Source organism: Polypterus senegalus, chromosome 12 (assembly GCF_016835505.1).
Source record: "Polypterus senegalus isolate Bchr_013 chromosome 12, ASM1683550v1, whole genome shotgun sequence".
NCBI lineage: Eukaryota > Metazoa > Chordata > Cladistia > Polypteriformes > Polypteridae > Polypterus > Polypterus senegalus.
This window is the reverse complement of record NC_053165.1, coordinates 157557332-157568831: the sequence shown is the minus strand read 5'-3', so window position 1 is coordinate 157568831 and position 11500 is coordinate 157557332. Positions and strand designations below refer to the sequence as shown.

The following is an 11500-nucleotide window of genomic DNA, read 5'->3' as shown; positions in this document are numbered from 1 at the left end:
ACTCGCTAGTTTGTATGGCCCCCCCAATGTCGGGGCATGCTCCTAATGAGATGACAGATGGTGTCCTGGGGGTCTCCTCCCAGATCTGGACCAGGCCATCACTGAGCTCCTGGACAGGCTGAGGCGTCGGATGGACCGAAACATAATGTCCCACCCAGAGGTGTTCTACTGGATTGACGTCAGGCGAGTGAGCAGGGGGGCCAGCCAATGGTATCCATTCCTTCATCCTCTCGCCACATGACGCCGGGCACTGTCATATACCGGGAGGAACCAGCATAGGGTCTGACGATGGGGCCAAGGATTTCATCCTGATAGATACTTTATTAATCCCAAGGGGAAAGTCACATACTGATGGCAGTCAAGGTGCCTACCGTTGTGTAGCCTGTAGAGGTCTGTGTGCCCCTCCATGGATATGCCGCCCCAGATATACCATCACTGACCCACCACCAGACCGGTTACGCTGAACGATGTCACAGGCAGCATAATGTTCTCCACGGCTTCTCTAGACCCTTTCATGTCTGTCACATGTGCTCAGGGTGAATCTGCTCTCATCTGTGAAAAGCACAGGGCGCCCACCAGTGGTGGACCTGCCGATTCTGGTATTCTATGGCAAATGTCAATCGAGCTCCACGGTGCCCACTAGAGGACGTCGGGCCTCCCTCATGATGCCTGTTTCTGATTTTTTGGTCAGAGACATTCACACCAGTGGCCTGCCTGCTAGAGGTCATTTTTTAGGCTCTGTCAGTGCTCATCCTGCTCCTCGATGCCCAAAGGAGTAGATACCAGTGGGTCCTGCTGATGGGTTAAGGACCTTCTACGAGGGGCCCTGTCCAGCTCTCCTAAAGTAACTACCCGTCTCCTGGAATCTCCTCCATGCCCTTGAGACTGTGCTGGCAGACACAGCAAACCTTCTGGCAATGGGAAGCACATATTGATGTGCCACCCTGGAGAAGTTGGACTACCTGTGCCAGCTCTGTAGGGTCCAGGTATGGCCTCATGCCACCAGTATTGACGATGACCGTAGCCAAATGCAAAATGAGTGACAAAACAGATGAGGAGGGAATGTCAGTGGCCTCCACCTGTTAACCCATTCATTCCTGTTTTGGGGGTCCTCTCATTGTTGCCCCTCTAGTGCACCAAAGCAGCTGAAACTGATGAACAAGCCCCTCTGCTACTGAACTGACCAGCTCAATAGCCCAGGAGTTTCATTCACTTGATGCCCTACTCTCATTAAAAGGGTGCTTTTAATTTTTTGAGCAGTATATTTATTATAGAGATTGAAGTTTTTTGTTTTCTTTACTTCTCCTCCTTTAGTGTTTTTGGAAATACGGCTGACGAGAGAGAAGTTAGGACGTCACAAAGCCGCACAGCGTTAGACTTCATGATGCCATGCAGACGGGATCACAAAGATAGCCCACGACCCATTAAAGGGTTAACAAAGGTGCCTCTCTGATGGCCGTATGCAAAAAAAAAAAAAGTAAGAAACGCACAAATGGTGATCACATTTAAAATAAAGATTTATTACAATAAAGTATGAAGCTAGACTTGAGGCCATACAAACTAACCAAAAATGATACAAAAGAACATCCCTGGATTTTTTTTTTCCGTTTCTTTTATTTCCTGTTGGTCCTCAGATTGCACAGTCAGCGTGTGCCAGAAGTCCACACGGTGTCATCTCGGTTGTCACCACGAGCCAAGCCGGCGCTCCTTCAGTCGACGTGGACGGCCACAACACGAGCGCAGGGACACGGCGGGAGAGTCGGGAGAGGAATAAAGTGCAGCTGCTTCCTTGAGGATCACCGAGCTGAATGACAAAGCAAAGAGAGGGCCACGCCCACACGTCAGAGCCTTGAGCTCAAACCCCGCCCTCTTTATCTTAGCCACGCCCCCAACCGACCCGCCCACTTCTCCAACTCCAGCTTCTAACAAAGACAGACCACAAAGACGCCACAAGGGGTCCTTAAAGCATCCACTGCTGCTGATGCTGTGGGGTGGGATTAAGCAGCCAACCCCTAAAGGCACAACACAGAAATGGTGACGGCGGAGGACTTTTAACAATTTTACAAATCATCAGGGTCCATTTTGTGGCTGCAGATCTCCTAGAGAGTAGGGAAAAAAAATAATACCCTTGTTGTGAAAGGCACTATACAAAGTATGAGTGGAGGCAGGGAGAGTCAGCTCTCCAAGGGGGAGATGGGGTCACAGCCTGTCTGTCCCTTTAGTGCGACACTAAACTGCCCGACATGACACGGCTCCTTCTCCAAACATCAAGCTGCCTGCCTTGGCCCTTAAAGCTGGCCACCCAACTGGACCTCACAGCTTCTGAATGGCCCTGAAGACCACTATAAGACCACTATGGACAGCTGTTCACTTCAGTAGGTGGTCTGGGCTGAGGTGATGCCACAGTGTCATCCTAACCATAAGCTATGCAAGTCCAAATGGAGTGTCATAACTTTTAAAGTGAAATTGCACTTCAAACTGTCCGGACCCCAAGAAGGGCCTACACAAGCCACCATTACGTTACCTGAACCTCACCAAACCCCTTATCCTGAGCATCAACGCCTCCACTTTATGATGGGCCGCTAGAATCGGTGGTCACCAAAGGGGGCACCATTAGCAGCCCCCTTAGCATCACAGCCCGTCAGAACCCGAGTCTATGCTGCGTACCGGGACACGGCCACTGGTGTCCACAAAGTACAGAATAACCTGACAGATAATCTCAAATGAGACGTCGGACCTCAAGTCTAATTTGGAAAGCTCCCCGTTATAGGGAATGGAAAGCCCACCCAGTTACACTACACAACTACTCACTCAACTCTGCTGAGCTACCACCACTCAATGACACAATAGACAACTTCATTTACGGCGAGACCCTTAAGCCCTGGCTATGCTGCACAACTTCTCACTCGATGCCAAGGTGGCACCAGGCACCCCCCACACCCCAGGGGTGCTAAGCAGCTATACCCTACATGGCTCCCATCTACGAGTACTTCCTCCAGACTCCACACTTCTGTGTATTTGATTAGCAGAAGCTTTTATCCAAAGTGACTTACAAAGGAAGTCCACCTCATCAAGTAACATCAGTCTGAGTAGCAGGACTGAGGAGTACCGCAAGTGAAGAGCTGTAAAGCTGGCATAACAACAAAAAACGATCAATGAACAATAAGAGAAATCCACAGACCGATAAAACAGAACTTGAGGGGTCTTCAATCACTTCTTAAACACGTCGAGGGGTCAGCAGCTCACTCCACCAACTAGGAACTACAAATGAAAAAGTCTGGACTGAGACTTGATACCACACAAAGGTGGCATCACCAGACGCTGATAACTGGCAGACCTGAGTGGACAAGAAGGAGCACAGGACCTCACCGGGGTCTCCATATACTAAGGGGGCTGACCCACTGGCTGCTCTGTAGGCAAGCATCAGGGATCCGAACTTAACGTGTGCGGCACTGTGGTGACCTGAAGGGAGGAGTTGGGACCGTCGTCTGTCTTGGCTGGTTCAATACAAGATGGGTAGGTTGCAGTTTGGACCATCTGAAGTGGCCTGATGGCACATGCTGCGTCCTTCTGCACATTGAAGTCAATGCCCATCACCGAGGGTACACTGCAAAACTCTCCAATGATGTAAAGAGGCTGATATTGAGTTACACTACACAACTGACCCCTGAGGGCAAATGGACCATGAAGATACTGAAGTTAATGACCACAGCTGAGGATGCAATACACAAATAATCCTCAAGTGAATCCAGTAGTCTTCTGTGGCGACTCCATGGGTATGCCACACAACTCCACCTGAAGTCAAAGGTCAGCACCAAGGTTGGCATCCACCAGCGTCCTCTTCAGTGAATGGTGAACACTGAGGTGACACTCCACAAGTCTCTTCTGACGTCAATGACCGACCCTGACAGGGATGGCAGCCATTGTGGTCACATTTCATCAGCTACTGACCCAAAGACAAAGCTGCACAACTCATCTCCACAATGAGCAACCCGACCCAGACAGTACCCATTGCCACAGAGTAGTGGTGAGAGTGCCCTACCATCATGGCTGTGCTACATAACTGCCCACTGCATTGAATGGCTGACACTGTGGTCACACTACACAACGGACCACAACTGAGTTTGCAATACACGACTGCTTCCTGAAATGATGGTGAACATTGAGCTTACACTCATCATGGGCATCAGTGGTTTGACATTATGGTCCCACCACACAATTCTCCTCAGCACTGGTCTTCTGACCCCAAGACCATATTGCACAGCTCAACCTCAGCCCTGACCCACACTTCACCCCACGTAGCAGCCCATTAGTGGGATTGTGCCAATCCCATCTGAAGTCAAAGGCCAAATGCCAAGGTTGGCATCCACCAGTGTCCTCTGCAGTGAATGGTGAACACTGAGGTGACACTCCAGAAGTCTCTTCTGACGTCAATGACCGACCCTGACAGGATGGCAGCCATTGTGGTCACACTTCACCAGCTACTGACCCAAAGACAAAGCTGCACAACTCATCTCCGCAATGAGTGACCCGACCTGGATGTAAACCTCCACCGCAGAGTACTGGTGAGAGTGCCCTACCATCATGGCTGTGCTACACAACTGCCCACTGAGGGCAATGGCTGACATTGTGGTCAAACTACACCACTGTCCAGTGCAGCCAATGACCACAACAGAGACTGCAATACACAAGTGCCCGCTGAAGTGAACAGTGAACACTACACATGATGTCAGCACTGGCAGGGAGGGTGGACGTTACGATTATACTACACAGCTCTCCTCAGCATTTATCTTCTGACTAGAAGACAATGCTACAGAATTCCTTTCTCTGCTGAGCCTCGAGACAATGAAAGTCAACTCATCACAATGAGTGACCTGACCCAGATGTCATGCTCTAGAGCAGAGTACTGGTGAGAGTGTCTTAGCTCCATGGGTGTGCTACACAACTTCTCACTAAAGTCAATGGCTGACACTGTGGTCACACTAAACACCTCAACTAGAAGTCAATGACCAAAACTGAAGCAGAAATCCACAAGTGACCACTGAAGTGAATGGTGAGCAGTGAGGTGGCACTCCACAAGTCCCCACAAATGTCAATGGCTGATCCTGGCAGGGATGGCAGCTATTGTGGTCACATTTCATCAGCTACTGACCCAAAGACAAAGCTGCACAACTCATCTCCACAATGAGTGACCTGACCTGGATGTTAACCTTCACCATACAGTAGTGGTGAGAGTGCCCTACCACCATGGCTTTGCTACACAACTTCTCACTAAAGTCAATGGCCGACACTGTGGTCAGGCTAAACACCTCCACTAGAAGTCAATGACCAAAACTGAAGCTGAAATCCAAAAGTGACAATTGAAGTGAATGGTGAACAGTGAGGTGGCACTCCACAAGTGTCTGCTGATGTAAATGGGCAGCAGTGATGGGGATGGAGGACATTGGGACTATACTACACAACTCTCTTCAGTGTTGACCTTACTCTCCATAAGCCAAGGCTGTACACCTCACCTCCACAATGAGCGACCCGACCTGGATGTTAACCTTCACCATACAGTAGTGGTGAGAGTGTCCTACCACCATGGCTTTGCTACATAACTGCCCACTGAGGTAAAATGGCCGACACTGTGGTCAAACTACAGAACTCTCCAGTGAAGCCAAAGTCCAATGCCAAGGCTTCCATCCACAAGTGACCACTGAAGTGAATGGCGACCAGTGAGGCGAGGACTACACAAGACTCCTCAGATATCAATGGCCAACCCTGACAGGGATGGCAGCCATTGTGGTTACATTTCACAAGCTGCTAACCCAAAGACAAATCTGCACAACTCATCTCCACAATGAGTCACCTGACCCAGATGTTAACATCCACAAGGATGGAGGACATTGTGATTATACTACACAACTCTCTTCAGTGTTGACCTTACTCTCCATAAGCCAACGCTGTACACCTCACCTCCACAATGAGCGACCCGACCTGGATGTTAACCTCCATCGTAGAGTAGTGGTGAGAGGGCCCTACCACCTTGGCTTTGCTGCATAACTGCCCACTGAGGTAAAATGGCCGACACTGTGGTCAAACTACAGAACTCTCCAGTGAAGCCAAATTCCAATGCCAAGGTTTTCATCCACAAGTGACCACTGAAGTGAATGGTGACCAGTGAAGTGACACTACACAAAAGTCTCCTTGAGATGTCAATGACTAACCCTAAAAGGAATGGGAGGACATTTTGATTATACTACACAACGCCCCTTGGCATTGACCTACTGATCCTAAGACAAGGTTGCCCAACTAACCCCCAACAATGAGTGGCCTGACCCAGATGTCGCCCTCTACCGTACCCCACGTTAGAGAGTGCCCCGACTCCACAGGTGTGCTACCCTACTCACCTCTACACTGAGCTGTTCATCTGTTCTGAGCCTGAAGTGGGGCTTTGAGGTTCTTCAGTGGTTTTAACCCTTCGGTCCATAGGGGGCGTCCTTGACTGGTGCCTTGTAATATCTGTGTGGAAAAGAGAGGGGACGCTGGAGTGACATCAGCCCAGGCTGACAAAATCCCCCTCCTTCCTCACCCCAGGACCCAGGCCCTGTCCCCCACTTCTTGCATACTCTCATCTGCCTGCCTGCCTTCTGGAGGTACCTGTTCTTGAAGAGATGCACCACAAGGCTCCGGTCAGACAAACTCCAATCACAAAGGCAGCAGACGCGATGCCAACCACCACTGGGGTCTCCAGGCCTGCCAACAGGTCTGTACAAGACAGAGACAGTGAGTCAATATGATGGGTCAACAGTGAGGGGGCCAGAAGATGTTGAGATGGATCAACATGAGGTCTGATATGGCAGGCAGCACTGGGCAATGTGCGCAAACCTGCAGCATGGGACGACTGTAGAGAACAACATGGAGGAGGGGCCGGAGGCAATGTCAGTGGGTGGCATAGTTACCTTGGCAGAAGACTGACACCCTATTATCTAATTATCTGTGACCATCCCATGGCTGGGGTGGCAAGTGGTCAGTGGAGGGCAGCTGAGTTACAGCCTATGATGTCAAGAAGGAGACAAGAAGGTGAGGGTGGGGCCTAGGGTAAAGATATCCAATCAGAGAGCAGCTCTTCAGTAATGGGAGGTGGGGCTCATTCCAACCACACCCTCCATCAGTGTTTAGCAGATAGCATGACAAGCTGTTTTATTTTAAATGGTTTTATCATCAGATGAGCCCATGGTGCAGGACTGGTGCTCATGTGCCAAGCTCTGTCAGATGGCACATGCAACTGGCACCCATCATTTAACATTTAAAGACTTACTAATGAGGAGGGGCTATTCCGCTCAGCACAACTTATCATTTCTCAATATTGTCAAAATACAGCCAAGTTAGTATGGGAAGATCTCTGCGGTGTTGGTTTTCGTAAATATAAGGGGGTCTTTCCTACACGGACCCCTGCCAAGTCAATTTTCACACGCAGGAGGTGAGTCAATTGCGGCAGTCAGCCAGTAGGGGGCTACACAACAGGCCTTCAGGATGTAACCCTTCATTAGAATTTTGATGTTTCTGCAAGGAGACCACACACAGCAGGCCAGCATTTACTCCAGGAATGCCAGATACACAGTCATGTGAAAAAGTAAATGCCCCCATAATAAATGGCTTTTCTTTTTTTTTTAAACAATATACAAATTGCCCACTACATTGAAACCATCTGCCTAATATTGTAGGCCTCCCTCAAGCAGGCCCATCAAGGCACGGACCCCCCAAACACATGTGAAGGTGTCCTGTGGTATCTACACCAAGACATCAGCAGCAGGTCCTTTATGTCCTGTATGTTGCGAGGTGAGGTCTCCATGGGTTGGACTCGTTTTTCCAGGACATCCCACAGATGCTCGATCAGATTGAGACCTGGAAAGCCTGAAGGACAAGTCAACCACCTTGAACTCTTTGTCGTGCTCTTCAAACCATTCCAAAAACTTTTTGCATTATCCTGCTGAAAGAGGCCACCGCCATCATGGCATACGGGTGCCACAACCATGGTCTGCAACAGAAGATCTGCCGTCCTGGAGATGCTCTGTCACCGTCAACAAGCCATCACAATGTGGTGGCCCTTGTCACAGTTGCTTATTTCTCCTGCTTCTGACGCGTCACCTTCCAGACCAGGCTGTTCATTTGCTGCCCACTATATCCCACCCTTGACGCATGATGGGTGTCTTTGTGACGAGATAATCAAGGAGATTCACTTCACCTGGCAGTGCTTTGAATGTTGCGGCTGACCGGTGTATGTGAACAGATTAAGATTTGGTCTTCATTTAATTAGAAGCAGGAGTGCACCATTAGCGCACCATCAGAGAGGATCTCCTGCAACGCTATCCTCTTATGTAACCCTCAGATATTTGGGTTTGTCCTTCTCTTTGTTGTTGAGGTGGGTGTTGTCACCATACTAAGACTGAAAGAGCTCTCTGAGCCCACCAGTCTGGGAAGGGATTTCAAAAGATCTCCACACAAATTGGAACTGGACGATTGTCTACAAGTGGAGGAGATTTCAAACCATCGGCAATAAGTCCAGGTCAGGGACCCCCAAACCAGTTTCATCTCAAAAGCAGAACATAGAATGCTGACTCAAGTCTCCAAGAACACCAGGATTGCATCACAGGACCTACAGGGAGGTCTCGCCAGTGCTGATGCCAAAGTGAAGGAGTCGACCATTGGAAAGGGGCTGGAAAATTGAGATCTATGTGGGAGGAATGGCAGGAGGAGACCAGAAGGAACATCAGGGCAAGACTAAGGTTAGGCCACAAACACCAGGGCAAGGACCAGGACTTGTAGAACAATGTGCTTGGGACAGATCAGTTATTTGGTCAAAGTATCAGAAGACGTGCTTGGAGAAAACCAGAGACAGCATCTGAGCAGAAGGACCTGAGAGCAACTATAAAGGATGGTGGCGGAGATGTTCTGGCATGGGCTGCTTTGCTGGATCAGGGTCTCGGCAGCTCACCATCATATTATCCATTAGGAGTTCTTTGTTGTAGCAGAGGGTACTGGAAGATAATGTGAGACCACCTATCAGAAGACTGAAGCTCAACCATAAAGTGAAGCTTTCAACAAGACAACCCGAACCTTGTCCATCCAGGAATGGCTGATAAGAAAGAAACAGAGTTCTGGAATGGCCAAGTCAAAGCCCGTCATGATGCTATTAGGGGTTCAGGGGGTTAGGGGGCTTTGCACATGAGATACCCTTCAAACATCACACAGCTGAAAGAATTCTGTATGAAAGAGTGGGACAAAGCTCCTCTCTGCTACTCGATGTCAGGGACTGCTAGAGATGCCAGCTTGAGGGCCATGGGGTGGGAGGGCATACTATACACCCCCCCCAAATGGCATGTCTGTTTATTTGCCATTGAATAAATTATTGTACTCTGAGCTTTTCGTTGTTTTTTCTCCCAGTTTACCTGGTGGTCTTTTTTAAATGAAGATAAAATCTGGAGGTCCACATATCTTCAAATAGAAGAACACAAACATTTCATGGGGTGCCCTTACTTTTTCACACGACAGCTTTGTGTTGCCATGGTGATGTAGGGGTGTGGCACCAGCCCAGGCCATATGTGGCACACAGTGGACTATGGAGGGGTCATGGACACACAGAAGCCGGATACTTACAAGAAGCAGAGAGGGGAGAATTGGCAGAGGGTTTGGTCCCCAGCATTCCGGTCCTCTTTTCTTAAAAAGAAAAAAAAAAGAAGAACAAAAAATTAAAAAGTGATTTAATGGTGCAAAAGCCCTGGCTTGTCCTTAATGAGAGTGCTGGTGTCGTAGGGCTGGATGTGCAGTGCCAGGTGGGTACGAATCCGAATGACCCCACTCATGGCTCACAAGGACCACATCTCACCGTCGCTGTTGTATTGTCAGGGAGTTTCTTACTTGCATGTCCGACCAACATGTGGCCTGTCACCACTCTCTGGTGCCAACTACAGGATAAGGACTGGTACTGAGACCCCGGGTGACACCCCACCAAGCCAATGTGGCTTTTTTAAAACCAGCGGGCAATCGAGCTTTGTTTTCTTATTCTGCTCGTTTGGGAAAAGAAAATGAAAACTTGATTGTGAGTTATTAGGACAGAGTCTGAGAAACCCGGAGGTTGGCCAATGTCTGGACAAGAAATGTTACTGGAGGAAGGAACTCACCATAAGACTGCGTTGTTCCCCCTTCTACTGTCACCACTATGGGCTTGGAGAGGATCCGGCCAAACGGGCCACTGAGGGCATCACCTGAGGGAGGCGCTGTGTGGCCAGTGCAGACGTCATCTAAAGAAACACACTGTGAGGGACAGAGAGAGAGAGAGAGAGAGGGGGGGGTGGGACAGCGTGAGCCGAAGTGCACTAGAGGACCACTCAAGATACATGCCAGGCTAGGCAGTGACTCTAAATTGGCTCTGCGTGATTGGCTGCCTTGTGCTTTTTCCCCATGACCTCTAATTTGGAATGAGTTGGTTTTGAGAATGAAATACCATGATGATATGATATGATGTGATACAATATGAGAATATGATCAAATACACTATGATAGACTATATGATGCAATATATGATGTGATACAATATGAGAATATGATCAAATACACTATGATAGACTATATGATGCAATATATGATGTGATACAATGCATGACATGACAATATATGAGAATATGATATGATACACTATGATAAAATATATGATACAATATATGACATGACAGCACAATGTGATACAATTTAATACAATATGACAATACATGATATGATACGATACAATATGATGTGATATGATATAACACATTATGCGCAAATGATTTAATACACTATGATAAGAGATATGGTGCAATATATGATATGATAATATATGACATGAACTGATAATGACAATATGATACACTATAATGGAATATATGATACAGTATATGATAGAACATGATGTAATATGATTTAATACAATATGACAATATGATATGATACAATACGATAAGACAATGTGATTGTATTATATAATATGATATGATGTGATACAATGTATATTATGACAATATGATATAGTACCCTATAAGAATATGATATGAACTGATATAAAACATTATGAGCATATGATTTAATACAATATGATAGGAGATATGGTGCAATATATGATATAATGTGATACAATGCATGATATGACAATATGATATGGCATGATATGATAATATATCAAATCAACTGACATGAGAATATGATACACTATAATGGAATATATGATACAGTAGATGATATAACATGATGTAATACAATTTAATACAATATGACAATATGATATAGTACCATGTAAGAATATGATATGAATTGATATAAAACAATATGAGAATGTGATCTGATACACTATAATAGAATATATGATATGACATGACAATATGAGAACATATGTGATATGATTTAGTACAATATGATATAATATATACTGTATTATAGCATATTTCCTACTGTATCCTATTGCATCACATCATATTATATC

At 47.2% G+C, this 11500-nt stretch overlaps 1 protein-coding gene across 2 annotated transcripts in view; it reads right to left on the bottom strand.

The window, feature by feature from the left end:
* Positions 1-1499: 1499 nt before the first annotated feature.
* The window catches only part of LOC120540007 (transforming growth factor beta receptor type 3-like), a 47076-nt gene continuing 37075 nt past the window's right edge, over positions 1500-11500 (bottom strand). For both annotated transcript variants that reach the window (XM_039770446.1, XM_039770445.1), the window contains 5 exons: positions 10167-10299; positions 9643-9702; positions 6643-6750; positions 6393-6504; positions 1500-1804 (listed from right to left, as the gene is read on the bottom strand). In XM_039770446.1, coding sequence (XP_039626380.1) covers positions 6395-6504; positions 6643-6750; positions 9643-9702; positions 10167-10299 — 411 coding nt within the window. In that variant the 3' untranslated portion in view covers positions 1500-1804; positions 6393-6394. The remainder of the gene's footprint in view (positions 1805-6392; positions 6505-6642; positions 6751-9642; positions 9703-10166; positions 10300-11500) is intronic.